The 21,533-nt window shown below is 39.3% G+C and overlaps 1 protein-coding gene across 1 annotated transcript; it reads left to right on the top strand.

Annotated features, from left to right (window-relative positions):
* Positions 1 to 243: 243 nt before the first annotated feature.
* LOC135475103 (acyloxyacyl hydrolase-like) lies at positions 244 to 19,844 on the top strand. The gene is made up of 19 exons (XM_064754844.1): positions 244 to 584; positions 2,632 to 2,788; positions 4,211 to 4,310; positions 4,684 to 4,734; positions 6,108 to 6,172; positions 6,460 to 6,520; positions 7,332 to 7,402; positions 8,018 to 8,066; positions 8,507 to 8,650; positions 10,762 to 10,831; positions 11,654 to 11,767; positions 12,752 to 12,791; positions 13,408 to 13,482; positions 15,047 to 15,122; positions 15,722 to 15,877; positions 16,602 to 16,661; positions 17,001 to 17,097; positions 17,925 to 18,001; positions 18,773 to 19,844. The coding sequence occupies exons 1-19, from the start codon at positions 455 to 457 to the stop codon at positions 18,902 to 18,904; spliced, it is 1,725 nt and encodes a 574-aa protein (XP_064610914.1). The 5' UTR covers positions 244 to 454; the 3' UTR covers positions 18,905 to 19,844.
* Positions 19,845 to 21,533: the final 1,689 nt, after the last annotated feature.

Below are 21,533 nucleotides of genomic sequence, written 5' to 3'. Positions count from 1 at the left end.
AGGGAACAAAACCGTGACAGATTTAAAAAAAAAAAAGTATGAGCAGACTTTTAGCCGTTACAGAGAAAAAATTCCATGTTTTTGCTATTAGAAAGTGAAACTGTCTGCTTCAAACTTTTCGTGTTCATCACACTATAGTTCTATACAGCAGTCAGTTATATATGTATACATGGATCTATTCGTAGCATTGTATTTTCAAGTATGGGTCGTGATATCTAATGTAGATATTTCTCATGACTATAGGCTCACATACCGCCTGGATTCAGGACTCCTATCGACCATCGTAAAACTGGACATGTTGTGTGGTATTGTTATTTAGGACGTGGTTGTAGGTGTCATGATGTAGAGATAATAACCTCGACCTTTGCTCACTAAAGATGAACTCATGTTATATGTGATGGGCTAAGCCAGTCCATCGTTTGTTACTACCTGGATCCGTAGGCCGGTATAAAAAATGAGTGCGAAGACACAGGCTATTTTCGTGTTGGTTTTTGCTGGGATTTTAGTCAGCCCAAGTCAACCACTTTCCAGATTTTCGTCCCAGTCATTTCAAAGAGGTGTGAATGGTGGGGCAACTTGTGTCGGTAAGTATTTGTTTATTAGCTATGATATATAAGAATATCAAGACCCCCCCCCCCCGTTTCTAGCACCTTTCTATGTAGAAATTCAACGAATTTCATGCCCACAGTTTTAATACACTGAAGATAGAGACTACCGCATATCATGTAAATGACGCAACTATGTATCACATGGTCTTCACATCTTTTCTAGATAAATACGTATATCAACGTTTGGCCGTGAATGAAGAGGCCTGTCGGCAAGCTGGCCTCTCGGCCTGTCGGTCATTGGTTTTCCCCCCAGGCTCTGCTAGGTTTAAATAATATAGTAAATAATATAGTTTAGCCGCACAAAAAAGTAACCAAAACCAGCAGATTTTATTTACAACAGTTTATTAGGTTTAACAAGAACAGATGACAAGACTTTTACAAATACTAAAGTACTTACGTTTAACAAGAAAGGATAGCAGTATTTATACAAATACTAAAGTACTTACATGTACAACGATGTCAAGTCCAAACGGACGCATATACTCCACAATGCTTAAAAATTGCACAGTGGCAATATTCATAAGAGGGAAAATCCACAGTATAACTGAGTGTATGATGAAATATACACAAAATTCCACAGACAGGGTCGATGTACTAATAAGCACTGTGTACACAAGAGCACAAATTAAATATACAAGTTCAGACTGAACAAGTGCTCGGTGGAGATAGGATATAACAAAGCCAGACGCTATAAAGGCACCAAAATTCAGCACAAAAGGCCTACTAAAGTAATAAACAGCGAAAGCATCCAAAACTCTCAATAATTCTCCTTTCTCCTCTTTTGACCTGCTTTCATAGGTCTTATATAGACTGGTGGAATTGTCTAGAATAAGAAAATTCTTGAACACTTGTTGTAAACAAACAGGCCCCGAAACGAGGGTATTCTGGAACATTCTAAGGCAGAGGCAGACAGCAGGCCCTGAACTCAGCATATGTAAACAGTGGCAAGCTAAATTTAGAAGCTGACGGCAGTTCTTCACATATTACATGTTACCAAGGTAAAATGATAACGAAAATCCTCCCAGCTTCGGAATGATCGACATATCGGGTAAATATATATTATACAGGGCGTACAGATATGAATTCCTTATTACTAGTGGCTTTGTGTCAAATCAAGATAATCTGCCGTAAATTAGACAACGAAACTGATTGAATGAAGATAATAACTTTTCTAATGGGTATCGACATTGCGTAGCTAGAGAATTTTGGCATCGTGTAGCTAAGGAGTTTTGAGCTCGTGTAGCTATAGGGAAATTTGGCATTGTGTAGATAGGGAATTTCGGCGTAGCTCAGCTAGAGGATTTCACCGTCGTGTAGCTTGGGAACTGTGGTGTCGTGTACTGTATTGAACTTCGGCGTCGTGTACTAATTCTAGGAAACCTCGGCTTCGTGTGCTATGAAACTTCGGCGTGGTGTACTTGGGAAACTTCATCGTGGTGTAGTCGGGAACTTCGGCGTAGTGTACCTATGTGGAACGTCGACTCCGTGTAGCTATGAAACATCGGCGTCGTGTAATAGGAAACTTCGACGTCGTGTAGCGGCTTGGTGTAGCTTTAGGGAAGTTCGGCGTCGTGTAATAGGGAGTTCAACGTCGTGTTGCTAAGGAAATTCAGTGTCGTGTAGTAGGAAACTTTGGCGTCCTGTAGAAATGAACTTCGGTGTCATGTAGTAGGGAACTTCTACGTCGTGAAGTAGAGAACTTCGGTGTCGGGTAGCTGTGAAACATCAGCTCCATACGTATTTATGTATAGTACATGTACACGTTTGTGTTTCATTTCTTTATTTATTTGATTGATGTTTTACGCCGTATTTAAGAATATTTCGCTTACGGCTGCCATTATTGTTAGAGGATACCGGAGAAAGTCCACAACGGTCCGCAAGTTGCTGACAGAAATTCCCACGTACGACCGAAAAGGAAGCCAGCATGAGATGGATTGATGTTTTTTTTTTTAACTTTAACTTTTTTTTTGCTTTAACTTTTCCCCCCCAGATTGTGCCGTTATTGTGGCATTTGTACTTTCAGCATGCACCGTTATTGTGGCACTAACAGAACAACTAAGTGAAATCTACAACGAGACCGCCGTCCGGGCCTTTGACCGCCTGTGTAATTTTCTACCCGTCGACTATCAGATCTATTGTCAAACATTTGGAAGTTACTTTGTTCCGTTAATAATTGACAGGTAGGCCTATTTATTTCTGAACCTTCAGTACTGTTTTTGGAAGTAAATACCATAGATGTATTTCAAACAAGCCTAACCTCCATAACTACTCAAAATGAAGTTCAACACCATCGGTTAGCCCAGCTCGATTCTAGGTTGGTTTCCTATAGCCTGTTTCTTCTGGCTTCTCGCCTATTTTCTGTTCTCTGTAAAATCACCCAAAATCACAGCCACAACCACAAGTCCTACATATTGACATGTTGATAGTAGATAGTATTGCCAGAAAAATGCAGGTAAAGTGCTTTTTTTTTTTTTACTAATTCATGATGTTAAACCCCATGCCACTAGTTTTTGAATAATTATGACCTCGCACGAGGCAATTGGTTTAGCATGATGTTGAAAACAAGCTTATGGAGTTTAACAATATGAATAAGAAAAACTTTTCTAACTACATTTCCTTTACCATGATATGGATGTTTGTTGTGTCCGTGACGATAGGCAATTAACTGATTTCAAAGACTGCTGAGTATAGGAGAGAAGTTAAAAGAAACAGATTATTCTCCCACCAACAAACATGGCGACCGATGTGTAAGTGAATGCATGTGGGATGCCACTCAGATAAATATGTACATGTTATTCCAGGTATTTGGCTTTGCAAAATGTCGAACATTAGAAATTTTGCAATGCTTTTAGCATCGTATAAGTAAACCACCAAAATACTGTCTTTTAACTGAAAAAAAAGCCCAATGATACCTTCTTGCTCAGATATTTTGTACTTTTAGGGAGCTGTCAATGAGGCATTTCCAGTACGAAAAACAAACAAACATGCCAACGATTTTTTTTCTATACGTTTTCCTCACCCTGTTTGATTTATTGTACCTAAAATACTATCTCACACACCCAGACGTTTTCAGAAATCAATCGTCACTTCGTAAGCGCAGCCACAGCACAGGTTACGGTACCTGTTTTTAGAAACATTATTTTTAGCGATGTGCGAAAACATGAAATGTTTAAATTTCTAAATGTAGCAACTTGTTCAATAAAGTTCTAACGCTTGATTTGCTTTCGTAGGACCGAGTTTTCTTCTCGAGGAAGGATTTTCTTCGGAAAGCCCGCATTTTCTTCTGAAAGCCTGAAGTTTCTTCTCAAAGCCGGAATTATCTTCTCAAAGCCTGAAATATCTTCTAAAAGCGTGAATTATCTTTTCAAATCCTGGATTATCTTTTCAAATCCTGAATTATCTTCTCAAAGCCTAAATTGTATTCAATAGGCCCCATTTGTCTTCTCATGCTCCCATATCGTTGCTACGGTACCTTTTTTAGAATCATTATTCTTTTGTGATGTGTGAAAACGTATTCAGGGTTAAAAAATGGTATGAGGCAATTGTCTGTACAGAGTTAATAATGTCTTTTACAATTCATCAGTTCTTTCGCGTCTTTGTAGTTTAGAGAAGAAAGTGACGCCGGATGTTGTCTGTCACCGTATAGGGTTATGCTACACACAGGCCGGAAAACCGGAGTGCACGATTTTCCCCCCTCCAAAGGCAGGTATAAATAGACCAGTTCAACTCATTCATGTATCTATGTAGCAATACAAAAGCGGTTTACTCAAATTACGAAGTCCTCGCATACATGAATTACAGGTGAATAACTCTAAGCCAACAAATAAAGCATTCAATCAATGGAGGACAAAGTCCGAATACATGTAGTTCAACATCCTTGTAAGACTGTCTGACCTATTTTCTGTGTACGGTACAGGCTTTATCTAAGATGTTTGTTGCACAGATCGAACGTTTGTTCTGATTTGGGATGTGATCATTATCATGTTGAAAGCATTAAAAATTAACTGGAAGAATATTAATTGTTTATATTTAACCAGTAATGACATAGATATTACTTTGATTTCTTTCTATACAGGGTGGTGTAAAGGCGCACGTTGACCGTATTGCAAAGCGGGACACCAAGCTGGTAAGTCAAGTGGTCACAGTATACGGGCGTGTCAGTGGTATGTATTGCGACAGTTTCCAACATGTGGTAAAGTGGTGCCGTACCAAAGGTGGTGAAGTTAAGCCTTCAGTACACGTCGTCAGTTGTGTAAGGTGAGTGGAGGTACTGGATTCAAAAAAGCGTCGCGCTCGATTGCCGGCCCACGTGGGGTGGTGTTACTCAACTCGGGTTGAGTAACAACCCTGTCTGACACAGGGGACAATCAAGAAAGTGTCGCGTTTTCTGGTGCACGGGAGTGGTGGAAAACCCAGTCTGAGTAATAACCCTATCTAAGAGAGGAGGGAATGAAGAAAGTGTCACGTTTGCTGGAGCAGTGGGGTGGTTGAGAACTCGGGTTGAGTAACAACCCTGTCTGACACAGGGGACAATCAAGAAAGTGTCACACAGGCTTGCTGATGCATGTGGGATGGTGGAGAACCCTGGCTGAATAACAACCCATTCTGATACAGGGAGTAATAAAGAAAGCGTCGCGCACGTTTGCTGGTACACGTGCTATGGTGAAAAACCCGAGCTGGTAACAACCTGTCTGATATATGGGGGAATGAAGAAAGTGTCACGCATGATTGCTGGTGCACGTAGGGTGGTGGAGAACCCGGGTTGAATGGCAACCCATTCTGTTACAGGGAGCAATGAAGAAAGTGTCACGAACGTTTGATGGTGCACGTGGGATGGTGGAGAACCCAGGCTAAATAACAACCCATTTTGATACAGGAAGTAATGAAGAAAGTGTCACGCACGTTTGCTGGTGCACGTGGGATGGTGGAGAACCCGGGCTGAGTAACAACCCCGTCTGATACAGGGAAGAATCAAGAAAGTATCACGTTTTCTGGTGCACGTAGGGTGGTGGAGAACCCAGGCTGAATAACAACCCATTCTGATACAGTGAGTACTGAAGAAAGTGTCACGCAGGTTTGCTGGTGCACGTGGGAGGGTGGAGAACCGGGCTGAGTTACAAACCTGTCTGATACAAGGGAGAATCAAGAAAGTGTCACGTTTTATGGTGAACGTAGGGTGGTGGAGAACCCAGGCTGAATAACAACCCATTCTGATACAGGGAGTAATGAAGAAAGTGTCACTCACCCGGACGTGAAATAGGGTACGGTGTGTGTACATACAGACTGTTTATGTACGGTATAATTCCTATCACACAGTGTTTCGCACGATCTCAAAATACCGACATTACAATTTCAGTGTAATGAGACCAACGGACGAACTTCATTCGCTGTACCCTATTCGCATGGAAATATGTTTCTTTGCGTAGCAACAAAAAATATCATCGTTGATGTATTGATTTATGTAATAACGTCCAAACACCCGTTTGTTTTGTTTTACAGAGATATTTGCGAGCTGATATCTGCGATTTACCAGGAGTGAAAGAATTATGTGAATGGATTAAAAAGTAAGAATAATATTTTATACATCGTTCCTTAAAATGTTTGGGGCGTTGATTATACCGATATGCCCATAACTTCCGTCTGCGAGTTTTCAAGACTATCCAAGATAACAAAACAAAACAAAAAACGCGCCAGATCAGAAACTCAATGGTGGAATACATATTTAGGAGGAGTTGCTTTCGTCATTGTATTTTTTAATCATTCTTTGATTTAAGCTGTGAAGTATGATTGAATAATTTCACGTATATCAATTTTGTTTGCCTCATTGCGGTATGTTTTACTTTTCCGTCAGAATATTTGATCAGCACGACCCAGCCTTGGATGCAGACGGAGATTACTATAGTATAGCACAGGTAATACCATATTACACCTCTGTAATAAAATCAACAAAAAATGATAGTGTTTCAAGCATTCAGCTTCTAAAACCATGTAACTTCACTGAAAGGCCTTGAAAACACTAACGTGAAGTATCTGTCCGATGAAAGACCATTGAACACTGTTCACAAAAATCGTGCCAATTATTTTTTTTCAACCTAGTAAAATACATTGGATTCTAAAATGGAATTTTCTGAACATAATGGGACCAGTGACGTCACATCAGGTTTTCACCACTTAACACACATAGACTGCTAAATTTCAAAAATGCATAAACATTTAGATCTTTGAATGCATTCACTAAATTCACCATTTCATGGGGAAAAATTGAAAGTGACCTCACTACATACCACCACAAAAGCGGCTGGAAAGAATTCTTACAAAGTAAAGCGAACTATTTTCCTGGCAAATTTTGAACGGCCTTTCATCTGATATGATCGGCTTTCTGTACTTCATTTTGCTTTTAACCCGCTGACGGTATAATGCGTAATGTTGATATCCATAATTTGGCTGGAAAATACATGTATGATTACATCATGATACACGCTCCAAAATATGGCGGCTTTCGAACCATGGCTAAAGCGCCATACACCTCCATAAACCTATACCGTATAATATCCACGTGAAAATATACCAGACCTGTTCCTGTCATTCAAGGCGTATTACAGATCAGTCATGTACACTACGGCGTCACATTTTTGAATAAAACTATTTTTTGTGTGTGTTAATATCTATATCGTGGTGTTGAAAGAGCAGTTATATGTTACTTGGTTGTTGTATCATCTTCAGACATTACGCGGTGTGTCATGGCGTGGCAAAGATTGTGACGATTCTAACCCAGGTATACATCCGGGCGCTAAGTAAGTATAGACACGCCTACACCGCGCTTGACTGGTTGCTTGATTGATTCGTGTTTGACGCCGCATACAGAGCATTGTCACTTTTATGACGGCGATCAGATTTGGCGACTGGAGTGAACCACCGCCCATTGACGGATATCTTACAAACCTCATGACCTAAAACCACACCATAACCAACGAGAACTTGACTCAAACTCGTGGTCTTATTTGTCAAGAGCCTGAGTCAGAGAACTTCCCCTCCCCTCCCCACCACCGTGTGTGGTGTCTTAAAAGCGGATCCAGTCTTTCATTTTCACTCAATTTATTCAACTATTTATGCAGTTTAGCCAATTTTTATATAGCATTTGAAATCAAGGTTTTAGAAGCCGTCGTTCTATGCTTTCTAAATCAACATACACAGGTTCACATTTAGTTTATTCAATTATTTGATTGATGTTTAACGCTATATTCCAGAATATTTAACCTATACGACGGCAGCCAGCATTATGGTGGGACGAAACCGGGCAGAGCCTGGGGGAAACCCACGAGCATCCACAGGTTGCTGACAGACCTTTCCACGATTCACATTTAGGCTTAGTTATATATTTTTGTTGATCACATTGCTTGCTTTTACAGACCTATTGACTCGGACATATACGTCGACTCGAATTGTAATGGCATATACGTGAGTTGTATTTCTTTATATTATATAAGTTATTTTGGATTTTTTTTTACAAGGAAAATAGAATTAGGTTAGTATCCAACTGTTACACTGGCGTATTTAGCACCATGTCGGCAAGTTGTTCATTTCCCGGTTTCACGAAACTTTTGAAGTTATTTTGCTTAGCCAAAAGCGTTTTGCTTAAGCAAAATGTACTATTTGTCTTAAGTTTGGTCGAAAAACACTCCATCTTGGACTTAAGCATAGAATGTCCGACTTACACAATCTACTGGAGTTAGGAAGCTTCGTGAAACTGGGCTTAAAATGCTTGGCAGAAATAAACCTTTCTCATTTCAAAGTTTGGTTTTAGAGGCATTGTTGTTCTCTATCTTTTAAAGACATGAAATTCTCAGTATTTGCATTTATACGATATTTATATAGACACCTGTATTATTTAATGTCAGGGCGTTGATGGTGCCTCTGGGACCCCGTATGAGGACTTGTTATGTGGGAATAGCTCTTCCCGAGGGGTAGCTATCCTGGGCGACTCTGTGGGTGCCCACTTCCACCTCCCTGAGGAATGGTTCGACAGTAGTCTGATCTCAGTGGTAAGTTGTCTGTCTGGTAGACCCAGAAGCTCTCGATGAAATGTGATGTTCTGTTATCAATAAACATCAATAATACCACATGAATAATAAGGATAACAACTACAGTTTTATATGCAAGGAGTTTCATTGCCTGCTTCACTTGTCTTGAACCATTGTTTTTGGTGACAGGTATAGTATACAAATGCCATTTATTTGATTAGTACTCGAGGCCGTGCTATAGAATGTTACACTTATACACTGTTAAAATTGTAAACGTTTACTGAATAGGTGCAGTTGGGCTTCAACCGATTCAGCTAAGTTACACTTCACATAAAAGTATATGTTAACTTTAGTAATGTAAAGGTTAATATTTATCTTGGTAACTTTTTACCTAAACATTTACTATACGGGATGAAGCCTACACTTGAAGTTCTCATTCATAAAGGCCTATTTGCTTTAGGAGAGAAGTGATTTAATATACCTCATTAAAAAAAAGTACAAACGTCTTGCCAAAAACCTTTGCTAGGTACTAAAAAGATGCAAGAAACGCTTGGTTCCTACTTCTTAATATATGAGTATACGGTATTACCTAACGTATATAGAAGAACAGAAAAACTTCTTGCCTTTCTTCTTTGGGGCGTAAATATCTCTTTAAACTACTTTGTTACTAAGGTCAGTCCGGAAAGTAGCTTGCTGTGGTGACGTCAGCAGTGACAATTGTTACATCATCTTTGTTGATGGGAAAACCCGAATTGAGGGCACTAAGCTGGTCCCGTGATCCCATTGTGTACATCGATGACGTCACAGGCGAATATTTCCGAACATTGACGGAAAATATTCTTAAAATCGAGGGGTTATTAAAATTTGCTTCAAAAGGTTTTTTCCATCCATCCACTGTCCATCTATCAATCCATCAACTGTCAATCAATCAATCAATCAATCCACTTTCCACTAAGGTTTTTGTTTTCAAATTTTTTTGTGCATATCTTTCTTCACTTTTCGTAAAACCGCAATATATTGAACTTTAGAACGTTTTGTAGTAACTCTCCGTGTATCCTATAGTCTGAAAGGAAATGACGTGTAGAATTTCACTGGTTTTGTACTCGATGCCTCTTTTTGTGTAGACTTGGTGAAAGATTGTAGTTGTAGATGTATACCAACACGTCACTTCGTTCATTTCAGTTCAGTCAATCATGCAGTAGTATATTTTTTCATGGTTACTCAACGTTGTTTGCTGAATTGCTTCTGTGTCGTCGAGTGAAAGTGTTCATCAATCAACCCATCCACTGTACATTGATGAATCTGTCCGCGAATCAATACATCATTCGATCCACTCACTGTCCGTCAACGAATCCATCCACTGTCCATCAATCCATCCACTGTCCATCAATCAACCATTAACTGTCAATCATCAACTGCCCATCAATCAATCCATCCACTGACCATCAATCGATCATCAACTATCCACCAAAGGATCCATCTATTGTCCATCAATAAATCCATCCACTGGCCATCAGTGAATCCATCCACTGTCCATCACAGTCCATGCATCAATCGATCCACAGTCCATGTATCCATCCAATGTCAATCAATCAATCCATCCACTCTTCATCAATCAATCCACCCCATGCCCACCAATCCATCAATTGTCCATAAATAAATCTATCCAGTGTCCGTCAACGAATCCATCCAGTCCATCAATCCATCTACTGCCCATCAACCAATCGTTAACTGTCCACCTATCAATCATCAACTGTCCGTCGATAAATCCATCCACTGGCCATCAGTGAATCCATCGACTGTTCATCAATGAATCCATCCACAGCCCATGCATCAATCCATCCATCGTCCATGTATCAACTCTTCCAATGTCAATCAATCAATTCATCCACCCACTGTTCATCAATCAATCCACCCCATGTCCACCAATCCATCAACCGTCCATAAATAAATCCATACACTGTCCCTAAATAAATCCATCCACTGTCTGTCAATGAATCCATAAACGGTCTATCAATTCATCCTCTGTCCATCAATCAGTCCATCCACTGTCCATCAACCCATCTACTGTCCATGAATCAATCCATCCACTGTCCACAACCAATTCATCCACTGTACATCAATCTCTACAGGAAGCCTTCAAGGACCTGACATTTATTTTGGAAAATGAAATTGACTGGCCGGAGTTCTCCGCTGCAACAGGTACGTGATCGGAAAAGCTGTTAGATTCGCTCATCACGTACAAAGGCTAAATGCATGTAAATGGTATCATTGGAGACGCATATTCAACTTATATAGGTTTATCCATAGTGAAGAAGAAACTATTGTCAAAAGTCAAAATTTAAACATTGATTACGATGTTAAGTTGATTGCTTTGGAAATTGAAATTGTGAAAGGTTGTCCTTAACATAATATATATTGAAAGTGAAGTATACAGTTTAAATTTTCATTTAAAAAAGTAAGGTAAATAAATTAAATTACGTTTAAAGTTTGACTTTTTACTTTTTGAAGATTTTGTTTCTGGATGCTTCCCCTGTGAACCCATTCAGACGAAGAGCCTAAAATCTAAATTGAAAAAATTGCAAAATTGAATACAGTGGATTGATTAGAATGGAACTCTGTTGGGTATTGCCAATGTGAAGTTGCCATGTTTCGAAGGCACCTCATAGGTTTGTGTTTTAACGTAAGGGACAAAGTGCGGCTGAGACTAGGACATAAGAGAACTGCATTTTTACCGCTGTGTAATTTTATGGCATTGTTTCATAGAGCCAGACCGTTTTCTAACGGGGGCCCACGAGCACAAAGCCGATTTAATAACGTAACGAGCGCGTGGCAGTCATGGCGACGTGGTGCCTACAGTGCACGGTGGTTGCCATGTGACGCTTAGATGGCTGCATGTAAGGCGGCCCGTGGACTGTCTCGTAAGGTAGATGATCAGTACGATTTGCTCTGACATAGTTACACATCTGTCAAGATTTGTGTTCCTGACAATGTGTGTCTTCATTTTTATTACGGGTGTTATAGGTTACAAGAACAGCACGTATTCGGTGACGAAGGGTCCGACACATTCCATGTATCACAGTATGTGGGAGAGGAACCGGTGTAATCACAGGGATTATCAGAACATTGCCGTCAACGGTGTGTACCGTTATCTTTTCAATTTTTCCATACTCTATATCGGACGATCATGTCCGTCAGTGTCACTCATTTATACATGGAAAACAATCAAAAAAACTATCAAGTAAATCAGCTTCAGAATGTATGGGTATGTGCTACATATTGTCCTGATTTTGCTTAAGGGAGAAGAAAATTTAAATATCAATCACATACGATTGAAAAGAGTTATGCAGTGAAAAAATTCTAATATGTACCTCATGTTGATAAATTATAAATAAAGTCAGCGCCAAAATCAGCTGTGGGCGACTCCATTTTGCCTAAGAACTGGTCCTGAAGCCTTCTGTGTTAGGAGGAGAATTGCCGTCGGAAACCGCCGAAGTGCAGTTCGTATATTTCCGTTAGAACTCTTCTTCCCAGAAGGTAGCGAACAGTTCGTTTTCCGTTTGACGATCGGGAAACTGGAATGTTGGACGTAGGGTCCGAGTTTACACGAACAAGCCGGCAGTTTTAACGACTCTCATTGGCTGAGAGGCAACACATCCCCTGCATAAATTACAGGGTGTTAAAGATGGAGGACGCCATGGACTCAGCGATTTATGGCAGCTTTGCCGTTTTCAGGCATTACGTGTATAGCGAGGAAAAATGGCAAAGTTATGCAACATGCACCACCAGATATAAAAAATGTGCTCTTTTCAGCGTATAGTGTCATGTTTTTAAGTTTTCTTCTTCTTTAATATCGGAAATAAAAGTGATACGGATGCATTGTTTAGAAAAAAGCAAATTTGAAATTCCACGTCTTTCGGCCGCATAGTGACCTGATAAAATGTCAGTGATCAGTAGGCCTACCTGGATGTAGGGTGTATTGCATCTATTCTAGTGTCAAAAATTAATCGACATTGTCTCGGAAATTGACTTGGAAACATCCAATACCATGTAGTTAAAAGATACAAAGATATATCTAAACAAGGAAGGTTCACATTTTCAACTCTGCTTGTCTCTATACAGGTGCACGATCCTCAACGATGCTGTCCAGCATCGTTACAAGGTAAATATCAGATTTATTATGTGCGATTGCAGATTCAGAACGCGTAAAACATGCTAATTCATATTCATGGATTGTTCTTGGAAGTTCGAGGAATTTAATCTAAAATGCAAAGAGCGGTGTCCTTACACAGTGAAATGTTGATCGGGTGAAAGTGTGCTGTGGCTGGAACTGGTGTAATTTCTGGGCAAGATACTCACTGAAACAACACTGTAAAGCACCATGACAGATTCACCTGGTGTCAGTGCACTATATTTGGACCAGGTATCATTTCGGCTTGACAGCTCATTGAGACAAGATTATGAAGGACACGTACGTGGGAAGGTCTGCCAGTAACCTTTGGATGGTTGTGGGTTCCCGGGACTCTGCCCGGTTTCGTCCCACCATAATGCTGGTCGCCGTCGTATAAGTGAAATATTCTTGAGAATGGCGTAAAACACCGAGCAAATAAATAAATAAAGTATGAAGGACAGTGTCGGTGTAGTGTGGCTGGATCACATGTCATTTCTGAGCATGATGCCTCACTGAGGCATCACCGTACGATGTCTTCCAGCCATAAACGTCCTTGCATGTGCCAGTTATATCAATCGGTTTAACTATTTAATTATTTTTGCCTCAGCCTGGCTCGAAACCCTAGCTCAGACACTCCTCTGCTCATCATCTACGCTCTTATTGGTAATGACGTCTGTAATGGGTAAGTACTTGCAGAACATAAAATCATCGCCATCCTTTGTACCTGAAAAAGATTTTTGTAACTATGTCTGTAATGGATAAGTACATGTACCTGCAAAAGATTAGATCATCATCATCAAGAAGGAAACTACGTAATTACTGTAACTATGTCTCTGTGATAGGTCATTACCTGCAAAAGATTAGACCAGGATCACCCATAAGGATAGTACGTAATCACTGTAAGTATGTCTCTGTGACATGTAATTAGCGGCAAAAGATTAGATCATGATTATCCAAAGTGATAGCACGTAACTACGGTAACTATGTCTCTGTGACGGGTAATTATCTGCAAAAGATTAGATCATGAAAAAGGGTGCAACATAATTACTGTAACTATGTCTCTGTGACAGAATTACCTGCAAAAAAGTAGATCGTGATCATCCAGAAGGATAGTACACAATTACTGTAACTATGTCTTCTCTGTTACGAAATTTGACAGTAGTTAAATGAGTGATAAAGACGACCCTTTTGTGAGGCGTCCCACTCAGTTTGCCATAGGTTAAATGATAATGAGTTTACTTCATTTAGGGCCTCGGCTATGGAAAGTTTGATAGAGTGACATCACGCAAACTTAGGGCTCGTTTGGCCAGTCTATCTAATCGTTCATTACCAGGCACCCCAGAACGCCCAGGAACCCAAGCGAAACAAATGTCAAGATCAGCAAAGAATACAGAGGACGACAGAAAAACTACTTCGTACAGAACAGGGTAGCATTTTGTCCACTTAAATGACGTTATTGACTGTAAAGCAATGAGATCATCTATAAATATGAGCAGAGCATTGAGAATTGCATTGTGTTGACAAATGTCAAGATCAGGAAAGAATAGTGAGGACGACAGAAAAACCTTCGTATTAGACAGGATAGCATTTTGTCCACATAAATGACGTCATTGATTATAAAGCAATGAGACCATCTATGAATATGAGCAGAGCATTCAGAATTGCATTGTGTTGACAAATGTCAAGATCAGCAAAGAATAGTGAGGACGACAGAAAAACTACTTCGCATTAGACTGGATAGCATTTTGTCCACTTAAATGACGTCATTGATTGTAAAGCTCTGAGACAATCTATGAATTTGAGCAGAGCATTCCGAATTGCACTGTGTTCTGCTGAATTTATTGACAGGTTATCCAACAATCTAAAAACTTTTTCACATCGCAATTGTGAAACGCAGACAAAAGCCCCAACCCGTACCAATAAAAGAACGCTTAGAGGTATTGATATTGTTGCAGATATATTCGTTACAAATCACAGAAATATAGTGAGGACTGTCTGAGCGTGTACATCCATGGATATAGATGGCAGTTGGACCTTCCAGTGGGGTTATGGTCGGACACGTTCCTTTTGTAAACGCCCGATATTGTCCCAAGCACTCACTGACCTTGAGCACGAATACTGAAACAGTGTGACTTTTTGCTGGCGTTAACTAAAAAGACTAACATTTTGTTTTGTCAAAATTGCAGTGCGATTTACACGCGCTTTGTTTGTATTACCACTGATAGGGATTTTTTGTATTATTCTAGGCACCCAGACACATTTGCTCACATGACAACCCCCGAGGAAATGCGAGAGAGTTTTACAAAAACCTTACAGTATTTGGTATGTTCTTTCTCCATGATAAAGTAAACGTACTTTGTGGTTTTCTTTTGTCTATAAAATTAACATAATCTCTCCACCGTCATATTCATTTCATGACAAGGGTTCAGCTTTTCCTATACAGAAAGGTATGTTGGAGCGAAAATTGCTTTAATCCTTCTGTGTCAGTCTCAAATGAATGTGGGCGGAGATTGATATGAACCAGTTTAAATACCTCCGATAACCGTGTATCTCTATGTACATGTACATCTTCCTATAACCTATCCGTATATACATGAACTCTTACTACCTGGTATACAAAGATTATTTTGTGTCCTACAGGATGTTACATAAAACCCCCAAAATGCTGTTCTTAACCAACACCGGATCAAGCACTGGGCAGCCATGTTACTTTGTACATTGAAACTTGTACGATAGAATATATGTTTACATATGCCCAAGACTTTATCCTCAATAATTGTTTCCTTGTTTCTGTAACTGTCAACTTCTGCATGTATCTTCCTTAAGGACTGGCAAGTGAACTTGAAACATATAACAGCCACTGTTTAGATTATCTTCTAATTGGAAATCTGTCTTCAGCAGCATAGACATACGTTTTGTAGGAAACCCATGTTCCCACCGGCAGCCATATTGTGGTGAACGGCCTAGTGGACGGACGTATACTCTTCAACAACCTTCATGACAGGATCCATCCTATTGGCCGATTCCGCAATGACGTCACTTACTCTGATTTTTACGACTACTTGTATTGCTTGGAGGTGAGTTCATCAAGATTTCATGGCTCGCATGAAGTGTTATTTCCGCTTTAAGAATTCAGTGAGAACTATCATAACAAATTACATGTTAATAAAAGTTTAAAACAGTTATTATCTTTGCCATCACCCGAAAGTGTTAAATATTTCATTAACCATAATAAAAAACATAATGTTGAGTTTAATCGAGTAAATACCTCCTAATATCTAAGTACTTGATGTACAATTTTTGGGCGTCTTTTCTCGCTGTTGGCGCAGGTGGTTAAATCACTGGCTTGCTGCGACAATCAGGCCCTTGGCCCATGAGGTCACGTGTTCGGATCCAGCGCTAAAACCAGGAGGTTTGTCAGGTACCTAGCGAAAGTTGGTGGTTTAATCGAATCATCCTGGTTTCTTTCAGCCATAAACCTGACCTCCACCTTAAATATGAAAAATTCCCGAACATGGCGATGAACTCCAATAATAGGCCTATAGACAAGTAAATAAATAGTTCGCCAAAAACGTAATTTCAGACATTGGGTTTGCCCGAAAAGTTATAATTCATCCCTTATCATTCAATTGTTTATCTAAATTTACTACCTCTTCTATCCTAAAAAAACATACTATAGTCTATTTCTTTTATCTAGTCGCGTATTTTCAGCCGTCTGTAAAATTCATTTATGAAACCAACTGTCTGTAATAATTACGTTTTTATACTAAAACGAGCGAACAATGTCAAATATACTTTCAGGTGTCCCCATGCAATGGGTGGCTGACTTCAAACGAAACTGTCCGAGATAAGACGACTGAGGTAGGGGTTTACCATATATATGTGCTGTACTTCTCATTAAATCTAAGTCGTGACGTAGGGCTTAAGTGTCGAGTAACATTTAAATTTATATTGCGAAGAATGCAGCCTGAATTTTTTAGCCATCAGCGCATTAAATTGCTACCAGATAAGTTCCTCATACGCTCATGACAAATTGTCAGAACTGTATTTTCTGAAACTTGTGCACATGTATTTATCAGATCAAACGTTTACCGAACAAATGAATTGGCTGTAAGCATAAAAGTAAATTTCAGAGAAAGCATGCATCACAGGTAGTTTTTTCGATCACACTGTGAGTTTAGCTCCATTTATCTTTTTCAGAGAGCAAAGCTATTAAACAGCGTTCTCAAGAACGTATCGACGTCTTATCAGAGTCAGGTGTTTGATGTTCACTACTTTGATTTCCCTATAGAAGATGGTGAGCTTTACAGATCAACAAGTACATGCAGATCAATAAATACAGATAAATAAATACAGATCAAGGGGAACAGTTTTCCACCTAACGGACCGTGCTTACGAGGTTAAGATGCTTGTCTTTCAGTCGCTCGGATTCACAATCTGTTGTTCCATTCCCAGTCTGAAACTGTTTTCAAGTTTCCCTAAGGTCTCTGCCCCATTTGCAGCAGTAACCGGCCTGCTTATCAGCTAAGGCCTTTGAGTGTTATTACTCGAAGTTCTGTGGATAGCACTTACCGTCTTGCAACATGACGTACACACTGGCCTCTCTCTTGATGTGAAAATATGTGTTTACATGTGAGGAAGTTCATCAGTTATTTGCCAAAGGCTTCTGGTTTATCACGTGCAATTATATATCTGGACACTCAAAACTTGTCACACCGGTCGATGCTTAGCTAGCTGTTCAAGTGTGAACAGGTGAGTCTTGATCCCAGAATTGTCCAGCGCGTCAACAGATTTTAAGGTGTCCTAAGTTACACATCTAACTGAGTCAGTAAGAATACGGTCGGATATCTGCCAAGCCGTGTGAACCCGAATCTAGTAATTTCCGGCGAAATGCTGATAACCTTATTGCTTGAGAGATTTGTTGTCATGTACTCGTTTCAGTTTTCCAGTATTCATCTGCCGTTGTTCTCATTTTGAACTTGTGTATACACCATAACATACGTCTTTCACCCAGTCCTTTATCTAGTCGCCATCATGAAAAGTGAAATAAAAAAGAGAAAAACATAAAGCGACAAATAAAAATCTGAAACTTAATACTGACTATGTGGACAAATATGATTTCAGCTATAAAGACGTGGGAAGCTAATGGAGGTGAAGCGTGGCAGTTGATAGAACCCGTGGACGGTTTTCATACCAATCAGGTACAGTATACATTTCTCTTTGGAGTCAACTAATGTCACACGGCCTCTGAACGTCGCAATCGCCATATGCGATTTGAACAATAAGACAGAGTGTATCTGTTACTACCTCTGGCCAAACCGCTCTTTACCTGTCTGTCAGGTCTGTCCTTCATTTGAATAAAACTTTGAGCTTCGTGCGGCACACGCCAGTATTCATTCAATTTTAGTGCTCATCTAGATCTGGACACGAGTTTTTAAACAATTTCTCACCGTTGTCAGATGCTCGATTTTTGAAAAACTTTCCATGCGAGTTGGACTTGATACAAGACACAATCCATTCCATTTTTGGTGCTCATCCGGATCTGGATGTGACATCAAGAAATTTTTAAACTATTCTTCATCAATTGCCTAACTTCTCTGTAGCCCAGATTGTCGTTAAAGTTGTGCTCGTATTTTGATGAAACCTCGTGCCCATTTTGACCTTGGCGCAAGGACCAATTTATTTCATTTTTTGTGGTGATCCTGATGTTGACCCGAATCCAGGAATTTTTTGACCATTCGATACGAATGCGAAGTATCGCCCCTCTGTATTTGTGGAGGAGGTTTTTGCTTTTGGAGATTTTTTGGTATACTATTTACCCGTATATATTGTATATGTTTAAGATGAACTGAAGGTAATTTTGATTTTCAAATCGGACTGTTTTAAATGTCTTCATCAATCTGCTTCAGAGAGCTTTGTGAAAGTAGACCATTCCCTGTTATTTGGAACACTGATCTTTTCATTTTACGCAGTACGGTCAAGCCTTAACGGCCCAGGTAATGTGGGACTATCTGCAGACGAATTTGCCCGATGTCATTGGCGAAGAGAACCCACACAACAGCGATATCCAATCTTTGTTCGGGGACCAGGGAGGTTACGAGTAATCGGATGTCTTCGCCATCATACACCGTTCACCCATCTACAACACAGGGCTACTGGTCCCATGCTAAGAAACAACACAAGAAGAAGTGCTTAAATTTGGACCAGTGTATTACGGAACCTGTTCTACCTGACTGTTATATCCTGGTTCCAGTATAATTCACATGCCTATGCATGTGAGCTGCGTGGTTGTTTTTAATATGTGATGGTAGGGTAATTTAGTGTTATGATCGTCATAGCCTAGGATAGTTTTGTGGAATAAGGTCGATTCGGTATAAGGTATAAAGTAATAACGTTACTTTATACCTGGTTGTTTTAACCGAGATACTCAGAAAATCATCGAAATATTCGTGTCCAAAAATAGTAAAGAGGCACTCAGATTTTTAAACTATACTTGAACACATAAATTCTAGTTAATTAGTGTTATCGGTACACGTTTTGTGGTATCCAGAGCGTTATGTATTTACCAGAACTTTGAATAATTACTCAGTATCTTATGAATAATCAGTCAGTGTCTTGTGAATAGTCAGTCCGTTTGCTTTGAATAATGATTTCATATCCTGTGCATTAATACTAGCCCGTGTACTAATACTGAGAATAATCAGTCAGTATGCTGTGAATAATTAGTATTGTAAATTATCATTTAGCATGCTCTGAATAAACAACCAGTATGTAGTGAATAGTCATTTAGTATGTTTTGAATAATCAGTCAGTATCAAGTGAATGATCAGTCCTAATATAGTAAATTATCATTTAACATTCTGTGAATAAACAGTTAGTAGTTGTGATTATTCAACTAGTATGTTATGAATAAACTGTCAGTTTCAAGTGATTAATCAGTCCGAATATAGAAAATTATCATTTACCATTCTGTGAATAGTCAGTCAGTATGTTGGAAATAAGTAGTCAATAATAAATGAGTGAAATTCTCTCTTTCTTTTCCTTCCTTGGAAATGTGTTGTTTGTCTTGCCTAAGTAAATCTCCAAAACTAAACCGAGTAAATACCCAAACCTTTGTTTTTGGATGTCAGTGAACATTTCGTCGAGACAGGACGGTATTTGGCCTGTTCCTTATGCTGAACATTTACAGTGTACTGACCCCAGTTCGACCAGTATTAGGCATATCCTTCATGCTGAGCGTTCACAGTATACTGACACCAGGTCGACCAGTGTTTGGCTTTCTATAATTAATGCACCATTTGTCTATAAAGAAGAACATAGAGGAAATCCATACAAAATTGTAACAGAGAAAGCATTTTGTTTGATATCCGACACCACGCTTTGTTATTCAACCATGATAGGACTAACGACCCTTAACGCAGAATTAAAAAACTAATGTCTCTTAACGCGTAGAAAACTGGTAACTGGTTGTAGAAAACTTAAGGAGCCTAATATATTTCATAGCGAACAAATATCGCCAGTGAGTTTCCCCAGTATTAGTCAAGATCTCGCGGAAGTAACATATCGTATGCTAACTTGAACTGTACTCGACTTGCTTGACAACCAAATTAACCTTTATAGTGCATGTTAAAGAGCTTTTGCCTGGCTTTTAGAAGCTCTAATGATTAATCAAGCTGTGAAATTCCTTCACTTAGTGTTTTGAGTGACACGAGTTCAGATCGTGTCTACGAGATGCGTATATTGCATAACATGTAATCTAGTTTCGATATGAGAAATATGTAGCTTTCAAACTTGTATACTAAAGAACCTTCCGATATATGGGTTGATGGTGAACAGAGGAAAATTTATTGTACGGAATATTGGCAAATGAAAATCAGATTCAATAAAAAGGTTTGTGGAATTTATCAAAGTGCAGTATTAAGGGGCTTTGCCCTTCCAAACTGAGGTGTGTACACGTTTCTGAGCAATGCCGGTCAATAAACCGAGTAAGATGAAAAGCCACGAAGAAAGTAAGTAGTGGAACATTGCCAGGACTCTCTATTTCTTTGTTTTCATTTGTGTGTATCCAGACTCTAAGATGACACGTTATTTATTTATTAATAATTACGAAGTAAAATTCGATCCCCAAGCTTCTATTTAATCAATAAAACATGTTAAATAATAAAGGTACCCGTTCGTATCGGTTCGACTCTATATCCAGTAAGTAAACTTGTAAAACTGAAGTCACCACTAAGGCAATAGTGTGGTTTTGGATGCTCCCTACTGTACTTTGCCAGATGGCATTCTGAGACAGTCGCTGGGGATTAACTACGTTGCCAAGGCGATAACAGCAATGATCTGGCAAATAGAACCTTCCGGTAAGGGTCATCTGGTGATTTAATCAGATGAAAAAAAGATGTGTACTTTCACTTATAGTTAAGTTTTTCCTTATGAAGAGGTACTTTGTTAGGTGCTTTTAAGTTATTTTCATCAAGAATAAAGAACTATATCGGAGGTTGTCTGCATGTTTTTGGACAAGTTAAGTGGATTTTCTCCAATGAACTGTTTTAAAAGGGTAAAATGGGAAAAAAAGGTAAATCGACTGGTAATATAGACTGTATAATCATTTTCTTTCAACATTGTAGGTTTTACGTGGCTTTTGCTTTTGACGAGTTGTACGAGTACAGGTATGTGTCTCAACATTTTAACATCACCCAACAGTCACCACTTTGCCATCATATGCTCAAGGCTTGT

Source organism: Liolophura sinensis, chromosome 9 (assembly GCF_032854445.1).
Source record: "Liolophura sinensis isolate JHLJ2023 chromosome 9, CUHK_Ljap_v2, whole genome shotgun sequence".
Classification (NCBI taxonomy): Eukaryota; Metazoa; Mollusca; class Polyplacophora; order Chitonida; family Chitonidae; genus Liolophura; species Liolophura sinensis.
This window is presented reverse-complemented; position numbering and strand designations above follow the sequence as displayed.